Here is a 26827-nt window from a genome sequence, read left to right as displayed (position 1 = left end):
ATTGTATGTTTCGAATATTCAATAAAAAAGAAATACAAATGTTTATAATAGAGTTGTTGGTGGCACAATATAACCATGATTTTAATGAGAAATCCACAGAGGAAGAACTGAAGAAATCAAGAGGACCTGAAGTTTAAGGAAATAATGGATTGTTCAGTTCACTTCATGGGACCATTACTGTATGGTCCTGCTGTTCAAGAGTGACATCACCATGCCTAACAGTCACTGTATTGTTGAGCAGTGTGTGCCGAGTTTGAAGAGAAAGTTGAAAAGAAATGAGAAGTATCATGAAGAATATACAGCTTCTCTAACTGATGTTATTGACAAAGGGCATGCTGAGGTCATGCCAGATCATCAGTTTAACCACAACGATGGTAAGAATTCCACATCATGGGGTGTACCTCCCAAAAAGAAAAGCTTGAGAGTGGTGTTTGACTTTGGGTCAGTTTTTCAGCTGAACATCCATGAACAGCCAACTGCTACAAGGTTCAGACCGCCACAAATACTCTCCTTGGAGTCCTGACAAGGTTTAGGGAGGAACCTGTCGCTTTAATGGCAGACATACAAGCCATGTTCCACCAAGTGAAAGTGTTGGAGACTTTCTACGTTTTTTGCGGTGGCCTGATGGAAATGTTACACAGGACCCAGTGGAGAACAGGATGCTGGTGCATTTGTTTGGAGCAACATCGTCACCAAGCTGCTCAAACTATGCTCTGAAGAAGACTGCTGAGGACAGCAGGACTCTCTTTGCGACTGATGTGTTTGATACTGTGCTTTATAATTTATTTGTGGATGATTGTCTGAAATCCCAACCTTCAGAAGAAGCCATGCAGATGGTAAAGGATCTTACTGCTATCTATTCCCGAGGAAAGAAGATCCAAAGCGACCAGAGAGCTGTGTTTGGATAAAGATGAATTTCTAGTGGAAAGGGCTCTGTGATTGCACTGGTGTGTTGAGACTGACACGTTCTAATTCAAGACCTCCTGTTTAAACGCCCATATACAAGATGTGGAGTCTTGTCGGTGGTCAGCTCAATATATGACCGCTTGGGCTTTCTATCTCAGTTTACTCTTTCTCCAACTGTTGCTATAGGAGTTGTGTAGCAGGAACATCAGCTGGGATAACAACATACACCAATCTATCTCACAGCAATGGCAAGAATGGATGTCGCATTTAGGGAAAGTGGCAGAACTCAAGGTGAAAAGGTGCTTCAAGTCCGAAGACTTTGGAAAGCCAGAGCATGCAGAATTTCATCACTTTTCAGATGCCAGTAAGTATGGTTATGGAACTGTATCTTAATGCTGGTAAACAAGAAACAAGTACATATTTTATTCATGCTGGGAAAAGCGAGAGTTGCTCCCTTGAAGCAGACTACCATTCCTAGGCTTGAGCTCACGGCCGCTGTGTTGGCAGTTAGAGTTGATAGAATGTTGAAGAAATGGTTGTCACTTCAACTGGGACAGTCAAGTTTTTGGGCGAACGGCATGGCAATATTGAAGTACAATAAAGGGGAGAAGAGACAATTTCACACCTTTCGTGGCAAACCGAGTAGCATTCATAAGAGAAGCCACAGAAGTCTCTCAGTGGAGATATATCAGCATCAAGGAGAATCCTGCTGATGAGGCCTCCAGAGGTTTGTTGGCTGACAGCTTTTTGGCTTGTAAAAGATGAATAGAGGGCCCAGACTTTCTCTTGAAGTCAAAGGAAGAATGGCCAAAGCTGGCCTTGGATCCCACTCCAATCTCTTCAGGTGATCCAGAGAAAAACGTGACCTGACGGTGAACTTTGTTGTTGTGAAGGACTCTGAGAGTGCATCTACTTTTCTGATTGGAGTTGAGGATCCAGTTGCAGAGAGTGGTGTTCAGTTCCAGTGTCCTAAGCTTGGTGAATAGCCTGGAGGGGACAATGGTGTTAAACACTGAGCTGTATTCATCTATTCTAGGTGGGTGAGGGCAGTGTGGAGAGCAATTGAGATTGCGTCGTCTATGCATCTGTTTGGGCAGTATGCAAATTGGAGTGGGTCTATGGTGTCTAGGATGATGGAGTTGATGTGTACCATAACCAGCCTCTCAAAGCACTTCATGTGCTACAGGGCGGTAGTCATTGTGGCATGAAGCCTTAGAGTTCTTGGGAACAGGAATGATGGTGGTCATCTTACAATGTGTGGACTGTGACACCAGGAGGTTGAAATTACGGTAAATATGCCTGCCAGCTGTTCTGCGCATTCTCTGACAAAGCACCGTGGAATACCATCGGGCCTTGAGGGTGTTCACCTGATTAAAGACTTTACTCACATCGGCCTCGGAGAGCGAGATCACCCAATCTTCTGGGTCTGTGGCGGCCCTCATACCCGAAACAATGTTATTATCAAAGCGTGCATAAAATACATTGAATTTGTCTGGTAGAGAGGCATCATTGGGCAGATCACAGCTGGGTCTTCTTTTTGTAATCCATAATGTACCGTAGGGCGTCGGAGCCTCTGTAATATGATTCCACTTTATTCCTATATTGTCCTTTAGCTAGTTTGGTGACTCTGCAGAGGTCATAGCGGGACTTCTTTTACTTGTTCCTAGCTGCCTTGTTGACAACATTACCGAGCGGCGCATATAACTTTTTGATTTGAGAAAGGTGCTCCTCCCTCCCCACTTTCGCTCCATGATGTGCCGGGTCATTGCCAGGTTCAAACCGGTCCATATAACGCCCGCAATATCAGTGTTGCCAACTTAGCGACGTTGTTGCTATATTTAGCGAGTATTAAGACCCCTCTAGCGACACATTTTCAAAAAAGCGACAAGCGACAAATCTAGCAATTTTTTCTGGTGTTATTGGAGACTGATGTGAAAGCAAGTATTGTTCTTACTCTTCTCAACGATTAGCGGGTGAGTAACGGCCGTTGGTGGAAGAAGGTGAGGACCAAGGTGCAGCGTGGTACGTGTTCATATGGTAATAGGAATAGATCACTGAAAATACAACAAAGTGAACGAACGAAACCGAAACAGTTCTGTCTGGTGCAGATACAAACACTCAACAGAAAACAACTACCAACAAAACCCATGTGGGCAAGAGCTACCTAAGTATGGTTCTCATTCAGAGACAACAATAGACAGCTGTCCCTGATTGAGAACCATACCCGGCCAAAAACAAAGAAATACAAAAACATAGAAAAAAGAAACATAGAATGCCCACCCTAGTCACACCCTGGCCTAACCAAAATAGAGAATAAAAGCCTCTCTATGGCCAGGGCGTGACAGGGTGCTGCCATGGGCCCCACCCCCGTCCACAGCACTCACAAGCGGCCCAGTCCTCGCGCAGCAGTCCCTCCCAGCTGCAGTCAGAGCAGCTAACCTGATTTAGGGCCAGAATAGTTATCATAATTTTCTCACATTGCCATTGACAGTTTTTTCTATTGTCTCTTTTTGGTCCATTTAGATTAATGTAGATTGTATACAAACAAAATGTAACAAATGTTATGGTTAAAAATGTTCATGTTTTACTGTGACTTGTTGTAGGCTCCTAAGTGGACCATAAGGTTAAAAACCAAACCAAATTAAATAAAAAATGAAAAATGATGTAACTCCGCCAGTGTCTCTTTTGGGTCACTTTTGCTGGTCCCAAGCCCGGATAAAGGAGGAGGGTTGGAATAGTTGCATTAAAAACAAGAATCGATAGAAAGTTCATTTGTAGTTCTAAACATATTTAGGGTGTTTTTGACTCAGTCTCTCCCACGATGTTATTCCTCTCTCCGACAGCATCAAAATTACGTTCACATGGGCAATTATGCAAATTAGGTACTGACGTAATTTAGCGACTTAACTAGAGACTTTTAGGACAGCCAATAGCTACTTTCCTTACTGAGGAGTTGGCAACACTGCACAATATTTGCTCGGTCACTCGGCTTTCTTGTCAATATAATGGATCATCACTGATGAAACTCACAACTGTGCAAACTATTGCACAACTTCAACTTCTATCCACTTTTTGCAGTAGAAAGCTCTGACCCTGTACAGAATAAAGCTTTCCGATATCAGATTTTCTGTTAACTCTGTAGGCGATCAATGTCCTCGACTCTACTGAAGATGGATGTACTTCATATTTTGCAGACGAACTTTGTGTCTATTATAATCGGATTTGTCGTTATTATTTTATTGTGGATGAATCGAGGCAAACAAAGCAACTCACGTTTGCCTCCTGGTCCTGCACCAATTCCTCTGCTTGGTAACTTGTTACGAATGGATGTGAAAGCGCCATACAAGCTCTACATGGAGGTCAGTCAAATACTTGAGCTAGATCAGTGGACAAGGTTAGGTCAAAGATGCAGAATCAGGTGTAGAATGGGATATCCATTTAATTACTTTTCCACAGAACTTGGCAAAAATTGATTATTTGCATTAATACAAGCTAAATGTAGGCTAGATTATTATTGTTTTACATTATTTTCTGTGTTGGTTACTGTAGCAACAAAACAGTTCAGTATTTTCATGTGACTGCTTAGTTACCAGCCTTCTGTACATTTTTATTGAATTGCCCCTCTGGGTTCAATATTCATTTAAAGTATACTACATGCATGTATTTGAGAACTGAAAAAGTGTGTGTATATATATCGATTACATAAATTAATTTGTGGAATTTCTTTCCTTCTTAATGCGTTTGAGCCAATCAGTTGTGTTGTGACAAGGACATTTTCCGTTTTGACTGACCTTCATGTCTTAGAAGTAATGTTGGACTGTCGTTTCTCTTTGATTATTTGAGTTGATCTTGCCATAATATGGACTAGGTCTTTTACCAAATAGGGTTATCTTCTGTATACCACCCCTACCTGTTCACAATACAACTGATTGGCTCAAACAAATTCATTTGTAGATTTTCTTTCCTTCTTATCTTTTAAGAAGGCACACCGGTTAATTGAAATGCATTCCAGGTGACTATCTCATAAAGCTGGTCAAGAGAATGCCAAGAGTGTGCAAAGCTGTCATCAAGGGAAATGGTGGTTACTTTGAAAAATCTAAAATATATTTTGATTTAACACTTTTTTGGTTACCACATGATTCCATATGTGTTATTTCATAGTTTTGATGTCTTCACTATTATTCTACAATGTAGAAAATAATACAAATAAAGAAAAACCCTTGAATGAGTAGGTGTCCATTTTTGACTGGTACTGTATTTGCTTGTTTGTGCATGTGTTGGTTTGCATGCTCAAACCCACAGCCTTTGTGCATTTACTACTACTACTGTAAAATGCAGTGATGAAAATGAAGTACATACTAACAACTAACGTCACACCTTGCCAAATTTAGACTTTTTGTATAATGTGATATTTATTATACATGATATTGTAGATTAACTTTTGGTTGAACAGATTTGTGGTTGCCAAAAACTTGGTCATTATTTACTCGTTAACCATCAGGTACAGACTGCCTTCTAAGCAAATAACTTCTATCTCTGAGGCCTCCAATGCCAACATGTCGAACAGAGTAGACACAGACACATCCTGGTTGATATATTACTGTGGAAAAGGTGCTCCTGTAAAATATATTTGGGAACCAAAATTGTTGACACATTTATTTAGTTTTAAATCTTTCGTCTCTGTGTTTTCATAATTTCCCTTCAATTCGCAAGAGGCTGAACGCATCTCACAGGAGAAAGCACTGAGCGAGCGAAACAACGCCCCTCTGTCTCTCTAGTTGTAGGCCATCTGTCTGATGCTGTCTGGTCCAAACGAGTATGACATTGTTCCAACCTCACTTTGCAGAATTCAAAATGATGATGCTTGTCTTCCATAATTCAGATATACAGTACCAGTTAAAAGTTTGGACACACCTACTCATTCCAGGGGTTTATTTTCTTTTTTACTATTTTCTACATTGATAAATAATAGAAGACACCAAAACTATGAAATAACACATGGAATCATGTAGTCAACAAAAAAGTGTTAAACAAAACTAAATATGTTTTATATGAGATTCTTCAAAGAAGCCACACTTTGCCTTGATGACAGCTTTGCACAATATTGGCAATATAACCAGAGTTACCTCTGCTGCAGAGGATAAGTTAATTAGAGTTGATGAGTCCAAATTTGAGATTTTTGGTCAAGTGAGGCTTCTGTTTGCTCCTCATTACACACCACGGACCAACAAATATTATTTACATCAACATAGGAATCACTACAACTTTTTATGTGACCTCTTATACACTATATTAGGCCCAGCCTTTGGATCGTTGATCTTCCTAGACATGGCTACAATATTGTTATCACTACATCCGATGGATCTAGATACTGCTTTCAAGCCTATTTTTGCAGCATTAGTCATGATTTGATCAATACATGTTGATTTCATTCCTGTGCAGTTTGTAACTACCCTGGTAGGTTGACTGATAACCTGAACCAGTGCGCAGCTCGATGAAAGCCAGTCAATATTTAAATCACCCAGAAAATATACCTCTGTTCATATCACATGCATTTCACAAATGTTATCCAGATACTGACTGTTAGCACTTGGTGGTCTATAGCAACGTCTCACAAGGATGGGCTATAGGTGAGGCAGATGAACCTGTAGCCATATTACTTCAACAGTATTTAACATGAGATCCTCTCTAATCTTTACAGGAATGTGGTTCTGAATATAATCAGCAACACCTTCACCACTCGCATTTCTGTCTTGTCTGTAAATGTTAAAACCTTCTATTCCTACCACTGTATCAAAGGTATTATCCAAGTAGGTTTCAAAATATGAATGTCATCTGTTACTAGCAAGTTATTAATTTCATTAACTTTGTTTCTTAAGCTACATATGCTAACGTGGGCTATTTTGAGCACTTTTCTGGATGCTTGCTTGTTTTCATTGCTTTACTGGGAAGTTTAGCAGAAGTAGATATTCTCATGTTATTTATATTAGTGCAGGGTGAGCTGCACACAGTGGACTTCCTACTAGGGTACACCGGCTCAGTGCCAACAGCATACATACATTCAATAGGCACATGATTGCTGAATACAAGTTGTATAAGGTATTCATGACAATTAGAGGGACATAAATTAGGTTACTTTCATTGTCTACCAACGTTCCTGGTATAATGTACATTTGATAAAGCATTATGACGACTCAGCAACACAATGGTAGGGATTAACTGAGCTGGGCTTGGGTCATTGATCAATCGTTGTCTCAACGCAACCTTATAATGCTGTGAAAGGATCCATGAACCCAAATGCTTCGCGTGGATCCCATCCTCTTTATAAAACGTGTTTTGTCTCCAAAAGGTATCGAAATTGTCAACAAACGTTACACCAATTGAGCTGCAATAATCACGTAGCAAGTTGTGAAGAGCGAGTATCCTGCTAAAGCGCTCAACGTCATGGTCCAGAGAGGGAACATATGATGGGTCTTTTTATTAGTGTCTAGCAGAGAGTCAATCAGCTCTTTAAAATCCAGTTTCAATTATTCAGAGCTGCCCTTCATAATGTCATTTAAATCCCACATGGACTACGATATAATCAATTTCCATCTCTTTGCGGGAGGCAGCTTTCACGGCTCGTAACATGCGAGCATCGTTGATTGTCATGCTCCTCTTGCTGTGCTCCTTCGACTCCGCTATCAGATGGTTGGAGGAGAGGCAGGAGATGACTCCCTGGTGAACAAACTCCGTCCGGTCAGTCGGATAATGACAAACGACAAGGCGGAGATGCATCAAACAAGTGCGAACCCCTTCCAGCCACCAGCGTAGAAAAGGTAAACATTCCACTGTGCGTTTCCCCCAGTTTCTTACGGAGGCTGGCGACCTACGTGATAAAGGAAGCCATCTCAAATAAAATTGAATTTGTCACATGCGCCAAATAAAACAGGTGTAGTAGACCTTACATTGAAATGCTTACAAGCCCTTAACCAACAATGCAGTTTCAAGAAAATACCCCCCAAAAGTAAGATAAGAATAACAAATAATTAAAGAGCAGCAGTAAATAACAATAGCAGGGCTGTAACGGTTTTCTTCTGTGGACGAAGGATCGGACCAAAGCGCAGCGTGGTTAGATTAGAGTTCAACATGTTTAATAAAGACTATAAACGTGACCACTACAAAATACCAAAACAACAAATGTGAAAAACCGAAACAGTCCTATCTGGTGCATAGACACAAAGACAGAAGACAACCACCCACAAAACCCAACACAAAACAGGCTACCTAAATATGGTTCCCAATCAGAGACAATGACTAACACCTGCCTCTGATGGAGAACCATATAAGGCCAAACATAGAAATGGGAAAACTAGACACACAACATAGAATGCCCACTCAGCTCACGTCCTGACCAACACTAAAACAAAGAAAACACGAAAGAACTATGGTCAGAACGTGACAAGGGCTATATACAGGGGTTAAAGAGCAGCAGTAAATAACAATAGTGGGGCTATATACAGTGGGTACCGGTACAGAGTCAATGTGCAGGGTCACCGGTGTCGAGGTAATTGAGGTAATATGTACATGCAGGTAGAGTTATTAAAGTGACTATGCATAGATAATAACAGAGTAGCAGCAGTGTAGACGAGGGTGGGGGGGGGGGGGGGGGGGGCAATGCAAATAGTCTGGGTGGCCATTTGATTAGCTATTCAGGAGTCTTATGGCTTGGGGGTTGAAGCTGTTTAGAAGCCTCTTGGACCTAACCAAAAGGTGCGGAGGGTCTGTCCACGGTGGCGGCTCTGGCGCAGGACGTGGACCCCACTCCACCATAGTCTTTGTCCGCTTTAGTCTCTTCCTAGGAACGGCAACCCTCGCCGCCGACCTAGGATTAGCAACCCTACTAAATGGCCCCACTGGACTGAGGGGCAGCTCCGGACTGAGGTAGCTCAGGGCTGAGGGGTAGCTCAGGGCTGAGGGGTAGCTCAGGCCTGAGGAGTATTTTAGGACTGAGAGTTAGCTCAGGACTGAGAGGTAGCTCACGACTGAGAGATAGCTCAGGCTGGTTGACGGCTCTGGTAGCTTCTGGCTGACTGATGGTTCTGGCAGCTCCTGGCTGACTGACGGCTCTCGCGGATCCTGGCTGAATGGCGGCTCTGGCGGATCCTGGCTGAATGGCGGCTCTGGCGGATCCTGGCTGAATGGCGGCTCTGGCGGATCCTGGCAGAATGGCGGCTCTGGCGGATCCTGGCAGAATGGCGGCTCTGGCGGATCCTGGCTGACTGGCGGCTCAGGCGGATCCTGGCTGCCTGGCGGCTCTGGCGGATCCTGGCTGACTGGCGGCTCTGGCGGCTTCTTGCAGACTGGCGGCTCTGGCGGCTCCTTGCAGACTGGCGGCTCTGGCGGCTCCTTGCAGACTGGCGGCTCTGGCGGCTCCTTGCAGACTGGCGGCTCAGGACAGACGGGAGACTCTGGCAGCTCTGGACAGGTGGGAGACTCTAGCGGGGCTGGATAGGAGGAAGGCTCTAGCGGCGCTGGACAGGCGAGGCACACTGTAGGCCTGGTGCGTGGTGCCGGCAATGGCGGTACTGGGCCGAGGACACGCACCTCAGGGCGAGTGCGGGGAGGAGGAACAGGGAGTACTGGGCTCTGACTCATGCACAGGAAGCCTGGTGCGGGGACCTGCCACCGGAGGGCTGTTGGGTGGAGGTGGCACTGGATAGACCGGACCGTGCAGGCGCACTGGAGCTCTTGAGCACCGTGCCTGCCCAACCTTACCTGGTTGAATGCTCCCGGTCGCCCTGCCAGTGCGGCTAGGTGGAATACCCTGCACTGGGCTGTGCAGGCGAACCGGGGACACCATGCGTCAGGTTGGTGCCATGTACGCCGGCCCAAGGAGACGCACTGGAGACCAGATGCGTAGAGCTGGCTTCATGGCACTTGGCTTGATGCCCACTCTAGCCCGGCCGATACGAGGAGCTGGTATGTACCGCACCGAGCTATGCACCCGCGCTGGGGACACCGTGTGCTCCACAGCATAACACGGTGCCTGCCCGGTCTCTCTCGCCCTCCGGTAAGCACAGGAAGTTGGCGCAGGTCTCCTACCTGGTTTCACCACACTTCCTGTGTTCCTCCCCCCAATAAATTTTGGGGCTGACTCTCGGGCTTCCATCCGCGCCGCCGTGCTGCCTCCTCATACCAGCGCCTCTCTGCCTTCACTGCCTCCAGCTCTTCTTTGGGGCGGCGATATTCTCCTGGCTGTGCCCAGGGTCCTTTCCCGTCTAGGATCTCCTCCCAAGTCCAGAAGTCCTGTGCGCTGCTCCTGCTGCCGCTGCCTGTCACCACGCTGCTTGGTCCTGTTGTGGTGGGTGATTCTGTCACGGCAGATTTCCTCCTCTTCCTCTGAAGAGGTGTAACAAGGATCGGACCAATACGCGGCGTGGTAAGTGTCCATGGTTTTTAATGTGAAATACTTATTAACATGAACACATATAAAAAATAAAGTGAACTGGCAACGAAACAGTCCCGTGTGGCACAAATACAGACACAGGAAACAATCACCCACAAAATACCTAAAGAATATGGCTGCCTAAATATGGTTCCCAATCAGAGACAACGATAGACAGCTGCCTCTAATTGAGAACCAATCTAGGCAACCATAGACATACAATCACCTAGAACGGAAACAGCCCCATAAACTTACAAAACAAAACACATAAATCCCCCATGTCACACCCTGACCTAACCAAAATAATAAAGAAAACAAAGATAACTAAGGCCAGGGCATGACAGCGAGGGAGAGCTTTGTACACGTGTTTGGAGTAAAGGTGGTCTAGAATTGATTTCCCTTTGGTTGCACATTTAACACGCTGATAGAAATTAGGTAAAACTGATTTAAGTTTCCCTGCATTAAAGTCCCCGGCCATTAAAGTCCCCGGCCACAGCTCATTGAGTTCGGTTTTAGTGCCAGCATCGGTCTGTGGTGGTATGTAGACATTTGAAAACTCTCTAGGTAGATAGTGTAGTCTACAGATTTTCATGAGATAGTCTACCTCAGGCGAGCAAAACCTTGAGACTTCTTTCCAGCTTTTGTTTACCTCGCCCCTTGTCTTACCAGAGGCTGCTGTTCTGTCTTGCCGATAGAGTGTATAACCCACCAGCTGTATGTTCTTAATGTCATTGTTCAGCCATATAAATGTATTTATTACCTCCTTTTTCGTGGTATTCAATTGTTAGTCTTGTCTCATTGCTACAACTCCCACATGGACTCGGGAGAGGCGAAGGTCGAGAGCCATGCGTCCTCCGAAACACAACCCAACCAAGCCACACTGCTTCTTATCACAGCACGCATCCAACCCGGAAGCCAGCCGCACCAATGTGTCAGAGGAAACACAGTACACCTAGCTACCTGGTTAGCATGCACTGCGCCTGGCCCGCCACAGGAGTTGCTAGTGCGTTATGAGAGAAGGATATCCCTGCCGGCCAAACCCTCCCTAACACGGACGACGCTCCCGGTCGTGGCCGGCTGCGACAGAGTCTGGGCTCGAACCCAGAGTCTCTGGTGGCACAGCTAGCACTGCGTTGCAGTGCCACCCGGGAGCCCGCATATTACAGTTTTTAATGCCCCGTTGGTATGATATACGTGCTTTCAGTTCGTCCCATTTATTTTCCAGCGATTGAACGTTAGCTAGCAGGACGGAAGCAGGACGGAAGGCAAAGGTTGATTAGCCACTCATTGCCTGATCTTCACTGTAGTATATCCCTCCCGTCCAACTCATTGAAGAAAAACTTGTTGTCTAATCTGAGGTGAGTCATCGCAGTTTTGATGTCCAGAAGCTCTTTTCGGTCATAAGAGATGGTAGCAGCAACATTGTGTACAAAACAAGTTACGAACAACGCAAAACAAATTAAAATAGCATGGTTGGTTAAAAGCCGATAAGACGGCAGCCATCTCCTCCGGCACCATCATAAAATGCTCAAGCCAATAACCCTCGTCAAACAAACAATTGCCGCATTGGAACTCGGAGTGATCCAGTTTGTTTCGAAACAAAGCGTAGTAGTTTCAGCTTCTACAGCGCTGGAACCGTTAATTTACTTCTCCAGACAAAGAGAGCTCCATTGTAAAACTTGTCTTGGACTAACTTTGTGAGCTTGATGGCTAGCAGCTTAGCTAGGTTAGTGTCTCTGTCAAGCAGACTTCAACCTGTCGGTTCAGAGGGATTCCGGGACAAGAAATAGCGGTCCTAACTGTTAAAAGCTAACCACTTCGATGGCATTGGCATTTCTCTATAAGTAGGGTGAGTCAACATATTTTTCTACTTTGAAATCAGAACCCTGGACAGCCATGTCATATTTAGCTTATGTTGATTGGACCAAATTGTTTTTGGTATCTTTTAGTTCTCACTCTATTAGACTAAGCAGAGGTGATTTGATATTGCTGAAATGTTGAAGTTGAAATGGTGCTGGAATAGCTACTGTTTTCTTTGCGATTTGTCGTAACTCTGTTGTTCTAAATCAATAGTTGTTTAGTGGTCCGAAAATGTTGGAAACATGAACTTGCTTGACCATGCGTAGGTCATGTAATTGTCTGTTACTGTACATGCAATATGCTTTGTGGACTTCACTGTGTTAGGGTTGCGTCAATTCGAATCTGGTATCAGAACAAGTTATAACACTGAGTCACTGATTGTACTCTATGTACTTTTATTAGCTAAGCAATAAATGGCACATGCAACTTTCGTATATACGGGCTCACTGTAATACCACGCAGGGCAGAACAGGGAACTGACAGGATGTAAGAAAACAGCTGTTCATATACTGTGATAGACATAGTTCCAACCCGTCTGTTGGCCTATCACAGTAGAGGCTGAGCGTGGTTTAGACTTGCTCAGCCTATCGCAGGCGCTCAGGCTTGTCCCCGCCTCTTGGCGCTTCTTGGAGTCCTCCCTCCGTAAATGTATAGATTCTTACTGTTCTGGTATCGCAGCCTAGTTATAACAGTTGCTCAGTTCCTGCTATTGTGTTGTTCAGTATTTTTCCATCTCAGTTAAACCTCATGATGACCACCCCTCCCTAAACCTGATTAACAACAACTTTGTAAGGTACAGCAAGTCACACCATGTGCTCAATATTGTCACATACAAACACAAGGACAAAGCATCTGCTGGGCTGTTATCTACAGTTTTGCAACATGCAGGTCACACCTTGTTACTCAGTTCTTGTCACACACACAAACAGGCAAGTAGATGTAGCAAGCAGTTGTTTAATCTCATGATGATGCTAAAGTGCACAAATGCAGATACCGCACACAGCCAACATCAGATAATATTTAATCATATATATACAGTGCCTTGCGAAAGTATTCGGCCCCCTTGAACTTTGCGACCTTTTGCCACATTTCAGGCTTCAAACATAAAGATATAAAACTGTATTTTTTTGTGAAGAATCAACAACAAGTGGGATACAATCATGAAGTGGAACGACATTTATTGGATATTTCAAACTTTTTTAACAAATCAAAAACTGAAAAATTGGGCGTGCAAAATTATTCAGCCCCTTTAAGTTAATACTTTGTAGCGCCACCTTTTGCTGCGATTACAGCTGTAAGTCGCTTGGGGTATGTCTCTATCAGTTTTGCACATCGAGAGAATTTTTTTCCATTCCTCCTTGCAAAACAGCTCGAGCTCAGTGAGGTTGGATGGAGAGCATTTGTGAACAGCAGTTTTCAGTTATTTCCACAGATTCTCGATTGGATTCAGGTCTGGACTTTGACTTGGCCATTCAAACACCTGGATATGTTTATTTTTGAACCATTCCATTGTAGATTTTGCTTTATGTTTTGGATCATTGTCTTGTTGGAAGACAAATCTCCGTCCCAGTCTCAGGTCTTTTGCAGACTCCATCAGGTTTTCTTCCAGAATGGTCCTGTATTTGGCTCCATCCATCTTCCCATCAATTTTAACCATCTTCCCTGTCCCTGCTGAAGAAAAGCAGGCCCAAACCATGATGCTGCCACCACCATGTTTGACAGTGGGGATGGTGTGTTCAGGGTGATGAGCTGTGTTGCTTTTACGCCAAACATAACGTTTTGCATTGTTGCCAAAAAGTTCAATTTTGGTTTCATCTGACCAGAGCACCTTCTTCCACATGTTTGGTGTGTCTCCCAGGTGGCTTGTGGCAAACTTTAAACAACACTTTTTATGGATATCTTTAAGAAATTTCTTTCTTCTTGCCACTCTTCCATAAAGGCCAGATTTGTGCAATATACAACTGATTGTTGTCCTATGGACAGAGTCTCCCACCTCAGCTGTAGATCTCTGCAGTTCATCCAGAGTGATCATGGGCCTCTTGGCTGCATCTCTGATCAGTCTTCTCCTTGTATGAGCTGAAAGTTTAGAGGGACGGCCAGGTCTTGGTAGATTTGCAGTGGTCTGATACTCCTTCCATTTCAATATTATCGCTTGCACAGTGCTCCTTGGGATGTTTAAAGCTTTGGAAATCTTTTTGTATCCAAATCCGGCTTTAAACTTCTTCACAACAGTATCTCGGACCTGCCTGGTGTGTTCCTTGTTCTTCATGATGCTCTCTGCGCTTTTAACGGACCTCTGAGACTATCACAGTGCAGGTGCATTTATACGGAGACTTGATTACACACAGGTGGATTGTATTTATCATCATTAGTCATTTAGGTCAACATTGGATCATTCAGAGATCCTCACTGAACTTCTGGAGAGAGTTTGCTGCACTGAAAGTAAAGGGGCTGAATAATTTTGCACGCCAAATTTTTCAGTTTTTGATTTGTTAAAAAAGTTTGAAATATCCAATAAATGTCGTTCCACTTCATGATTGTGTCCCACTTGTTGTTGATTCTTCACAAAAAAATACAGTTTTATATCTTTATGTTTGAAGCCTGAAATGTGGCAAAAGGTTGCAAAGTTCAAGGGGGCCGAATACTTTCGCAAGGCACTGTAGTAATGGCTATAATGTAAAATACAGAATCCCACAACTGGAGAGAGGTTGCTCTCCGGTTTTGTGATTAAACAAAAGTGTTTTACAATAGGCTGTGAAGTATTTGTAGTTAATCATATCAGTAATGTTAGTAAATCATATCAGAGCTGTAGCACCACGCACTGGTGAAGTAGAGCAGAGCATGCTGGGCTCGCTCCAGCTCAGAGAAGATCAGCTTGAGAGAAGTCGAGAGAAAGTTCCAGCCATCCTTATTTTCCTACCAGTTAACTTTCATTTTGTTAGCCAAGTCCTTTATGATATGTAAGTTCATATTTCATATTTTTCAGGTGTTTATGTCTGAAGATGCACTCTGCGACGATAATGTTGTATTTATGGTATTTGCTCATTAGTAGTTTCTATCACTAGCTACTATAGCTATTGTGCGCTGGCTAGCTCTGTTTTGGTTGTCGTCATTTTGGACATTTAACCCTGTATTTGGAAAGGGTAACGCCCCCAGTGTGTCGTTTATATGCCCAGTAATTGTATACTTGTATGGTACATCATTATATGGGTATTAGATCCTATTTCACTGTTTAGAGGTATTCAAGTTAATTGCGCAATTGTAGCCTTGTACTGAAGATGATGGTATGCTTTGGAGTACAGGTGTGGCGGCTCCCCGTACAATCTCAAATGAGTACAGTCAGATTCAAGTTTCTTTGCGCTGTATGGTCCTGTATAGCATTAAGTCATCATAGTCATGTTAAACCATGCATATTGTTTATAAGAGATGTGATTTGGAGACTGTATTCTGTCATTTACTATTGTATCTTTATTTATCTCTTTACTTGCAGACCTCACACACACACACACTTTGGTTGAAGCTTGTTGACAGACCACTAAGTGCCTTATCCCATCCATACTACATACACTGTGCGGTGCTGTTCTGTGCATCTTAACCGTTATTAAACCACCTCAACTGGAATCCTACCTGTCTGTCATCTGTGCCTTTACCAGTGTAATGTAGTGATCATTAAACCATAATTCAGTCTGTGTATTGGTACTGTAGGATTCCAGTTGCATGTTTTACAGTAGCCAGACAGCGGGAGTGATATGCCATGTGAACTGTGTAATACCAGCATACTTCTGAATGAAGTTAAACTAAAGTATACAAATGCCCCGACCTCAGTTCTTATGAACATAAGCAATCTAAATAACTGTGGATGTTACAACCAGCACACGGGAGCGAACACAAAGTAAACCTAACCTACAGAATATACAGTCCACCAAGTCCTCACTTACAGGTGTGGTTGAATGATCTTCTTATTGGCTCGACCTTTAGGCCTATATATTGCAAGGCATATGAATTGAAAGGTTATGGAGCAAACAATTAAATTATCACAACACATAAGTTGTAATATGGCTTGGGGGGGGGCTCGACTTCCTCAGTGATTTTACCCACACACCGCTACTGTTGGGAACATAAAATGACATGCTATAAATACACTTATTTTGACACATTTTGGATATCTAAGTGAGTATAATGTACTCTATAATTTGCCACTGCATTTCTTGCTCTCTTGTGTCTCTCCATCACTTATCCAAAGGAATAGCAAAGCCACAATCATTTCACTTCCATGTCATACATCCCAGGACTGTCAGCTGTGCTCCATATAAACCTGGGATCTGAGACATCACTGTCCTGGTTCCCTAACTATAATCCTGTGGTTCTTCTCTCCTCAGCTCAGTAAGAAGTATGGCTCAGTGTTTACTGTATGGCTGGGCTCCAAACCTGTAGTGGTGATCTCTGGCTATCAGGCTATCAAGGATGCTTTTGTCACACAAGGAGAAGAGTTCAGCGGCAGAGCCAACTACCCCGTGATCATGACAGTCTCTAAAGGATATGGTGGGGGATTTATATATACACTGCTCAAAAAAATAAAGGCAACACTAAAATAACACATCCTAGATCTGAATGAATGAAATATTCTTATTATATACTTTTTTCTTTACATAGTTGAATGTGCTGACAACAAAATCACACAAAAATTATCAATGGAAATCAAATTTATCAACCCATGGAGGTCTGGATTTGGAGTGACACTCAAAATTAAAGTGGAAAACCACACTACAGGCTGATCCAACTTTGATGTAATGTCCTTAAAACAAGTCAAAATGAGGCTCAGTAGTGTGTGTGGCCTCCACGTGCCTGTATGACCTCCCTACAACGCCTGGGCATGCTCCTGATGAGGTGGCGGATGGTCTCCTGAGGGATCTCCTCCCAGACCTGGACTAAAGCATCCGCCAACTCCTGGACATTCTGTGGTGCAATGTGGCGTTGGTGGATGGAGCGAGACATGATGCCCCAGATGTGCTCAATTGGATTCAGGTCTGGGGAACGGGCGGGCCAGTCCATAGTATCAATGCCTTCCTCTTGCAGGAACTGCTGACACACTCCAGCCACATGAGGTCTAGCATTGTCTTGCATTAGGAGGAACCCAGGGCCAACTGCACCAGCATATGGTCTCACAAGGGGTCTGAGGATCTCATCTCGGTACCTAATGGCAGTCAGGCTACCTCTGGCGAGCACATGGAGGGCTGTGCGGCCCCCCAAAGAAATGCCACACAACACCATGACTGACCCACCGCCAAACCGGTCATGCTGGAGGATGTTGCAGGCAGCAGAACGTTCTCCATGGCGTCTCCAGACTCTTCTGTCATGTCTGTCACGTGCTCAGTGTGAACCTGGTTTCATCTGTGAAGAGCACAGGGCGCCAGTGGCGAATTTGCCAATCTTGGTGTTCTCTGACAAATGCCAAACGTCCTGCACGGTGTTGGGCTGTAAGCACAACCCCCACCTGTGGACGTCGGGCCCTCATACCACCCTCATGGAGTCTGTTTCTGACCGTTTGAGCAGACACATGCACATTTGTGGCCTGCTGGAGGTCATTTCGCAGGGCTCTGGCAGTGCTCCTCCTGCTCCTCCTTGCACAAAGGCGGAGGTAGCGGTCCTGCTGCTGGGTTGTTGCCCTCCTACGGCCTCCTCCACGTCTCCTGATGTACTGGCCTGTCTCCTGGTAGCGCCTCCATGCTCTGGAAGCTACGCTGACAGACACAGCAAACCTTCACAGCTCGCATTGATGTGCCATCCTGGATGAGCTGCACTACCCGAGCCACTTGTGTGGGTTGTAGACTCGTCTCATGCTACCACAAGAGTGAAAGCACCGCCAGCATTCAAAAGTGACCAAAACATCAGCCAGGAAGCATAGGAACTGAGAAGTGGTCTGTGGTCACCACTTGCAGAACCACTCCTTTATTGGGGGTGTCTTGCTAAATGCCTATAATTTCCACCTGTTGTCTATTCCATTTGCACAACAGCATGTGAAATTTATTGTCAATCAGTGTTGCTTCCTAAGTGGACAGTTTGATTTCACAGAAGTGTGATTGACTTGGAGTGACATTATTTTGTATAAGTGTTCCCTTTATTTTTTGGAGCAGTGTATTTTTTAAATGGGAGTGGGTGTCATTGTCCTTGACACAGTCAAAAAACAACAACATTACATTAGGTTTATGTTATGCTATTCTAATTCTTCCTCTTTGTGCTTCTGTCATACTGTTTACTGTAGGGGTGTTGGTGAGCAGTGGGAAGAGATCAAAAGATCTTCGCAGGTTCTCGCTGATGACCCTTAAAACCTTTGGGATGGGGCGCAGGAGCATCGAAGAACGTGTCCAAGAAGAGGCTAAGATGCTGGTGAAAGCCTTCGGTGAATATAGAGGTAGGTTGTTTTTCTTAGTATTTTTCTTGCATTTGAAATACATTTTAAAATAACATTATGGGCAATATTACTCAGGTTGTTGGAATGTAAGAAACTGAAGATAAATGGTTAATTGCAGAATATAGTAACAGTAAAACCCATGGGGTGTACAGGGTTTTTATAGTATATACATGTATTATACCTGTAAACATGTACCTTTTTTAAGTGCTGAGGGATAACTGATGTTTGAGGTCGTTTCGATTAGATTATTGTGGTTTTCGGTTTCAGTAATGTTTTTAAAACATGAAGTGCAGTATGCATTATGTGTGTTGAATGTTGTTATAACACAGAATGAAACAATCAATACAAGTGTTTGCCCGTTACTCATTTATTAACCCATCATCAGCCACTTCGAATAAAGGTTGAGGGATTGCTGCTGTTTGTGGTCGTTTTGATTAGAAATCACGGTTTACATTTTTTTTTAAACATGAAGTGCGGTATGCATTATGTGGGTTGAATGTTGTTATAACACAGAATGAAACAATCAATACAAGTGTTTGCCCGTTACTCATTTATTAACCCATAATTTCTTCACATTACTTTGCTTTCCTTAGTTTCAGCCACTTCGAATAAATCTCATCGGAGAAAGCATTCGAGCGAAACAGCGCCCCTCTGTTTCACAGACACTATTCAGACCCCTTGACTTTTTCCACATTTTGTTATGTTACAGCCCTATTCTAAAATTGATTAAATACATTTTTCCCCTCAATTTTAGAATAAGGCTGTAACATTACGTGGAAAAAGTCAAGGGGTCTGATAGGTTTCCGAAGACACTATATCCCATGTAGAGAGTGACATGGCATACTATTTTTGTCCAGGGCTATACATACATGTCCTCAGACTCCACCACAATGGCATTGTCAGCAGCACCTGTCCTTTTTACCAAATAAATGTAAGATTTAATTTTAACAAGAAATGACCTTTCTTTTCTCTGCCCTGCTCAGAAAGTGCCTCATTTTGCAGGAGCTTCATTTCAATAAGTTACTTTTGCAATAATATTGTGGGAACTCTGTAAGGGTGGAATGGTCCATTATTATGAACCTCTCCGTGGGTGATTAATAACAGTTGTTTCTACTATTATGAGAAACTTGGATTATATTGATATGAAATATATGTATGGAAATAAGTTATTTGTGTACTATGAATTGTTATTGGATGGATTCATTTACTTTTTTCGAAGGCTTTTTTTCACCAAACAATCTGGCCTCATAACCTGGGAACAGTGGCCAGGGAAAACCCCCCTCCCTCCCAATTTCCCTTGCAACCTTAAAGCTTCCTGCAGATTTTACTGCTTCTGAAACAACCTGCTGATGCAAGACAGAATGAGAGCGACGAGCTGAGCAGTCCACAACAGCGGGTTGGGGGGGCCTCGAGTGGTGCATGGGGGGGGGTGTATCAAGCTTTGAAATTATTTATTTAAAACAACAAAAATATTATGCCCAGCTCACGAGTGAGGCCCCTTGATGTTGTGAGCCTAATGGTAAGTCCACGATTGGTTAAACCTCCGCACTACAAAACCAGACAGAGCACTAGGACCTGCCTCTCCCTCCAGAACCCTAGGGGTAATGTTTGTTTTGGTAATCGGTGTAACCGAGATACATTATTCTCAGTATTATCTTCAGCAAGATTTTATCACTAAACATGTCATTGAAATGGTACCATTTTACGTTAAAATACATGGAAAATCGAGTGTTTAATTTAAACATAGTTGTTGCTTCTCACAGATATTTCTAAAAGTTTCACCATCACAATATTATATATGGATAACCAATCAGGTATTTTAAAAGTATCTGTGTGTTCTTGCCTTCCTTCTCTAATCTAGATTCAGTTGTCAATCCCAAAGAATTGCTTTGCAATTGTGTTGGCAATGTGATCTCCTCCATAGTCTTTGGGCACAGGTTTGAAAATGACGACCCAATGTTTCAGCTCATCCAAAAGGCTGTTGATGCCTACTTCAATGTCCTCAGCAGCCCTATTGGAGCGGTACAGTAACTTTTCAGCTCATCTCTTTTCATAGAATCTTCCATTGCTCTCAACGCCCTGCTAAACTGAAGGTCTATTACAGTAATTGCACAAAATGGTCTTGGGCTGACCAAGCCATTGTTTTCACTAACAAAACCCCCTCCCCTTCCATCCCCTTTCTTTCAGATGTACAACATGTTCCCTAGAATCGTTTGGTGCTTTCCAGGCAATCACCATGAGATGTTTGCTATCGTAAACAAGGCCAAAGATTACATACAAGAGCAAGCAGAAATCCGTCTTAAAACCCTTAACATCTCTGAACCTCAGGACTTCATCGAGGCCTTCCTAGTTAAAATGCTGGAGGTAGAAAACACAGCATGATCCTCACATTGGAGGTTGAACCTCTTACACATTATGAAAATATGGAATGTGGCTGGAATTAAGACACTATCCATGTCCACTTATGTGAGTTTGGCTATCATGAGTGAATAGACAAGTGAGAGGCCAATCTCTGTTTTCCAAACGTATTTAGTGGCAATAAGTATGTGGAGATGGCAACAACTAGCCACCAGATATCGCTGTTTACTGACATAACTGATGGTGACTTATTCTCTTCTCTTAGGAGAAAGATGATCCCAACACTGAGTTCAACAATGATAATATGGTGATGACCGCATGGAGCCTGTTTGCTGCTGGAACAGAAACCACATCATCCACCCTAAGACAATCATTTCTGATGATGATAAAGTACCCTCACATTCAAGGTAGCCTGCTACCCAAGTCTTTATCAATTTTAAAAAATGTACCTTTATTTAAATAGGCAAGTCAGTTAAAAAGAAATTCTTATTTTCAGTGACGGCCTAGGAATAGTGGGTTAACTACCTGTTCAGGGGCAGAACGACAGATTTGTACCTTGTCAGCTCAGGGATTTGAACTTGCAACCTTCCGGTTACTAGTCCAATTCTCTAACCACTAGGCTACCCTGCATCCAAGTCTCATAAATCTATTAGATAACACTGCTATCGAAAAAAGTATTATTCTGGACTATGAATTGTTTAAAATGTGTCATTACGATGTGACATGTAATAACTCCAACAACAATCCGTACATAGTATCAGTGCAATGTATTATAAAGTGTGACTTAAATATTCCTAAGAAAGTGTTCAGAAGGAGATAGACGAGGTGATTGGCTCAAGAGTGCCCACGGTTGACGACAGAGTTAAAATGCCCTACACGGATGCTGTCATTCACGAAGTCCAGCGATACATGGACCTCAGTCCCACCTCTGTACCCCACAAAGTGATGAGAGATACAGAGTTCTACAACTACCACATTCCAGAGGTGACCACAATTGTGTAACTGTACAAACACTGAATGTTCAATCTCACGGTATCTTGTTTGACGTGGTGGAACTGTTGTTTAAAAAAGATGATTTACATTTTACGGATCAACATGCAGTTTTCATAGAAAGTGATGGGTGTTATTTTGTCATTCTTTCAGGGTACCATGGTCCTGCCTCTGCTGTCCTCTGTGCTTGTTGATCCCAAACTTTTTAAAAACCCAGATGAGTTTGACCCAGAGAACTTCCTGGATGAAAATGGAGTCTTTAAGAAAAATGATGGATTCTTTGCTTTTGGAGTGGGTAAGATCATGGTCCAAGTAGTTTGTGGATTATGTGAGTTAAAATCAAGAAACCTAGTGGCCTGGGGTGGTCTTGCAGTCGACAGTAAGCTGCTGCCTCTCTGGAGGTACTATGTTCCGCTGCCAGCATAGGTTTGGTTTGAATCTGACCCGCTGCTTTTCAGCACACTCTCCTAATAACTTTCCTGTATCTCTCTATCCTATCTACAAAAAAAACCATTAAAAGATATGAAAGGATTGGGCCTTTCCTAGCCTGGTGGAGCTAGCCTGATCCACCAGCCTAGGATTTCCCCACTCATTTAAAACAACTTAACAAGAAACCTGAGAACCTCTGGTCAACTTCAATTGAGTTATAGGCTCAGCTGACTGACAATGACCTCCCCCTTCTCTTTTCCCTCAGGGAAGCGGGCGTGTCCTGGGGAAGCTCTGGCCAGAGTGGAGCTCTTTCTCTTCTTTACCTCCCTCCTGCAGCGCTTCACTTTCACCGGCACCAAACCTCCAGAGGAGATCAACATCGAGCCAGCGTGCTCCAGCTTTGGCCGCCTTCCGCGTTCCTATGATTGCTACATCAAACTCAGGACTGAGGAGTGACCACTTTACTGTGGAGAGGTCACAGGCTCAGCTTCACAGGCAGCTGCTTGTCAATTTACAGTAACCATAGCCTTACATTTACCTCCTTTTTTCTTTAGACAACTATATAAGCGTTAGTGAGTTGTATGTATCTTGCTATTATCCTCAGGTAGGATCTCTAAGATATGGGTTGATATTTCAAGGCTAATTTCTGTCTACATTCATGTCTTTTAAAGCTTGTTTTTGGTCAGGTTTCAAGAATTGCCTTCAGAGATGTTGGTCCCCATATCTCTATGCTGTATATCACACTCACCTGCTTTGTACCCTTGTAAAATATGCCTATAGGTTCATGTTAAATTCTCTATTGAAACATTATGGTGAAAGGACCAAAAGTTTCAGGTGTTATAATGTAAGCAACTGAAATTGGTCTTGTTTTGTAGGTTGCTACGTGGTTAGGACTGTAACTCTATACATGCAAAGCACTTAGGGGTACTGTACACTATGTATACTGTGGGGGTGACTATGTTATTCTGCCTTTGTTTTCAACATGATTGATGTATTGTAACACAACATTTGATTGTAACTTTTGCTTCAACTAATAAATAGTACTTCAGCTAGATTCAAACAATATCTTGTGTGTCCAGACCTGTCATTAAAAAGTGAGCTTGGTGTTCGGATTACCTGCTCACATATAACTGTCATATTAGACTTGTGTAGACACATAAGTATGTCCATGTCCACATATAATATCTGTTTGACAGAAGGAGAACGCTGTTACTGGAATGTTAGTGGTTACCAGAAAAATTTATCAATTACCTCATGAAAATAGTGACTTAGTGACGTACACTTTCGGAAAGTATTCAAACCCCTTCACTTTTTCTGAAAATGTTTACTTAACAGCCTCATTCTAAAATTGATTACACACAATACCCCAGAATGACAAAATGAAAACAGGTTTTTAGACATTTTTGCAAATCTATTTATCACATTACCTAAGTATTCATACCTTTTACTCAGTAAAGAGAAGCCCCTTTGGCAGCGATAACAGCCTCAAGTCTTCTTCGTATGACGCTACAAGCTTGGCACACCTATATTTGAGGAGTTTGTCCTATTCTCTGCAGATCCTCTCAAGCTCTGCCAGGTTGGATGGGGAGTGTCACTGCACAGCTATTTTTAGGTCTCTCCAGAGAAGTCCAGGCTCTGGCGGGGCCACTCAAGGACATTCGGAGACTTGTCCCAAAGCCGATCCTGCGTTGTTTTGGCTGTGTGCTTAGGGTGGTTGTCCTGTTGGAAGGTAAACCGTCTCCCCAGTCTGAGGTCCTGAGCACTCTGAAGCAGGTTTTTATCAAGGATCTCCCTGTAAATCAAATCAAATCAAATGTATTTATATAGCCCTTCGTACATCAGCTGATATCTCAAAGTGCTGTACAGAAACCCAGCCTAAAACCCAAACAGCAAGCAATGCATGTGTAGAAGCACGGTGGCTAGGAAAAACTCCCTAGAAAGGCCAAAAACTAGGAAGAAACCTAGAGAGGAACCAGGCTATGTGGGGTGGCCAGTCTTCTGGCTGTGCCGGGTGGAGATTATAACAGAACATGGCCAAGATGTTCAAATGTTCATAAATGACCAGCATGGTCAAATACTAATAAGGCAGAACAGTTGAAACTGGAGCAGCAGCACGGCCAGGTAGCCTGGGGACAGCAAGGAGTCATCATGTCAGGTAGTCCTGAGGCATGGTCCTAGGGCTCAGGTCCTCCGAGAGAGAGAGAGAAAGAGAGAAAGAGAGAATTAGAGCGAGCACACTTAAATTCACACAGGACACCGATTAGGACAGGAGAACTACTCCAGATATAACAAACTGACCCTAGCCCCCCGACTCATAAACTACTGCAGCATAAATACTGGAGGCTGAGACAGGAGGGGTCAGGAGACACTGTGGCCCCATCCCAGGACAGCCCCGGACAGGGCCAAACAGGAAGGATATAACCCCACCCACTTTGCCAAAGCACAGCCCCCACACCACTAGAGGGATATCTTCAACCACCAACTTACCATCCTGAGACAAGGCCGAGTATAGCCCACAAAGATCTCCGCCACGGCACAACCCAAGGGGGGGGGGGGGGGGGGGGGGGGGGGTCACATCAGTGACTCAACCCACTCAAGCGACGCACACCTCCTAGGGACGGTATGAAAGAGCCCCAGTAAGCGAGTGACTCAGCCCCTGTAATAGGGTTAGAGGCAGAGAATCCCAGTGGAAAGAGGGGAACCGGCCAGGCAGAGACAGCAAGGGCGGTTCGTTGCTCCAGAGCCTTTCCGTTCACCTTCCCACTCCTGTACTTTGCTCCGTTCATCTTTCTCTCGATACTGAGTAGTCACCCAGTCCCAGCTTCTTTTGGGGGTATAAGGGGATAAGAAAGTTGTAAGTTCATGAAGAAGTTATATTCTTCAAGAATCAATGGGTTTGTCTTATCTCTCATCGGCTCAGTAAGAAATATTGCTCAGTTGTTTACTAGGCAGAGATAGAAAACTTTGAAGCTTCTCTTTGATATCCCTGGGAAACCTCTGAATAGGATGCAAGAGCCTCGAGGAGAGGGTCCAAGAGTAAGGTTTGTGTGTGTGTGTGTGTGTGTGTGTGTGCATGCGTGTTTTGCTTGTTTTGCCAAAATGACAAAAGAAGATGTGTGTTACCATTAAGTCATAATGCCCGAGAACCCGGTGTTTGGAGGATAAATTGACATGGGTGTTGCAAACCGTACCAATATATCCTCCAAACATTGGCTTAGAGGGCATTATCACTTTTATATAACGGGTTACCAACATGTTTAAAATAATGATTGGCATAGTTTCATTAAAATAGTTATTGTGATGAATTTATTCATACTATTTAATCCTTCCACAAGATATGGTCCGACACAAATCTAGGGTTGCTACCCAAGCCGGCTGGTCGTTCGTTCAATCGGTTCAGTTGCTAGAGACGCGGGCGACCCAGTCGTTCCTTCTAAATGTTCCATTGCCATACTGGCTGGCATAGTTCCTGATTTCTTGCTTGCTAGCCAGCCAACTACGGCTAACTTACAGTCACGTCAAAAAGTGCATCCAGAATAACAGCAAAGTCTCAGCATTTGTATTTGTTTAAGCTGTTTTCTTGTGATTTTTTTGGGATACATCCATAACAATGAGCTAATGAGGCGTGATATCGCCTGGCTTAGAAAATGTACTCACTCGTCAGGGCACTTGTCCAGAGGAGCTAGCCAACAACACAGCTAACACAATCCCTTGAAACTGAAGCTGTAAAGACTGCAAACTAGCTGCACTTCATTTCTTTTGACCTTTCATCAATTGACATTTTCTTTGTATATACTGTATCCATAAAAATGATGCCAGCTGATTCATTATTTCGACTGGCTGAAAAACGGTGCCTGTCTGTCTGTCTCGTCACGACTCCTGACACGTTCATTATTATGGGACAGCTGGAGATCGAATTTGAATATTGAAACTGTGGCAAATGTCGGAGAGACAGGCTGCAAGAGTTATACAAATCTCTGCTGTTTAAAACTAAATGTTAGTCTAAAAGAAATGTGAGATAATGTCAAGATGCTTTTATAGTGGAGATCAAGTTTATAAATTGCTTGGCTGGGCTTATGAGAGAGTGGATTGCACAGTCAGAAGGAACAGAGTGAATTGGCTTTTTTAACGTCATAGATTTAGCCGGTGATAACTTGTGGAATAAACACTCAAGATTAGACCAACCCGTTGTAATATAACAACCACCCCTTCCTTCCTTCCCATTTCCTATATTACCTCTTCTAGCTGTACAACCTTTCCCCCAGAATCGTTGAGGGCTTTCCAGGAAAACACCATGAGCTGTTTAAGGCCATAGACAAGGCCAAAGCTTACATACGAGAGGAAGCAGATCGTCGCCTTTAAAACCTGGATACCTCTAATCCCCAGGACTACTTCGAAGTCTTCCTGGTTAAAACACTGGAGGTAGAACAATGATATATTCCTGG

General features: G+C 43.4%; 1 protein-coding gene across 2 annotated transcripts; it reads left to right on the top strand.

Moving 5' to 3' along the window:
- LOC139386387 (cytochrome P450 2M1) lies at nucleotides 1-23513 on the top strand. 2 transcript variants are annotated; one of them, XM_071131945.1, is made up of 9 exons: nucleotides 1-1270; nucleotides 16573-16735; nucleotides 18456-18605; nucleotides 20467-20627; nucleotides 20793-20969; nucleotides 21229-21370; nucleotides 21763-21947; nucleotides 22107-22248; nucleotides 22648-23457. In XM_071131945.1, exons 1-9 carry the CDS (start codon nucleotides 1241-1243, stop codon nucleotides 22836-22838), a joined length of 1341 nt encoding a protein of 446 aa, XP_070988046.1. In that variant the 5' UTR covers nucleotides 1-1240; the 3' UTR covers nucleotides 22839-23457. The 2 variants fall into 2 exon arrangements, with proteins under 2 accessions (XP_070988046.1, XP_070988045.1); XM_071131944.1 differs by lacking the exon at nucleotides 1-1270 and adding an exon at nucleotides 1775-4265 and having other exon boundaries at nucleotides 22648-23513.
- The last annotated feature ends 3314 nt before the right edge of the window (nucleotides 23514-26827 follow it).

This window comes from Oncorhynchus clarkii, chromosome 27 (genome assembly GCF_045791955.1).
Source record: "Oncorhynchus clarkii lewisi isolate Uvic-CL-2024 chromosome 27, UVic_Ocla_1.0, whole genome shotgun sequence".
Taxonomy (NCBI): domain Eukaryota; kingdom Metazoa; phylum Chordata; class Actinopteri; order Salmoniformes; family Salmonidae; genus Oncorhynchus; species Oncorhynchus clarkii.
The sequence above is the reverse complement of the archived record's forward strand: the minus strand, read 5'-3'. Positions and strand labels throughout refer to the sequence as shown.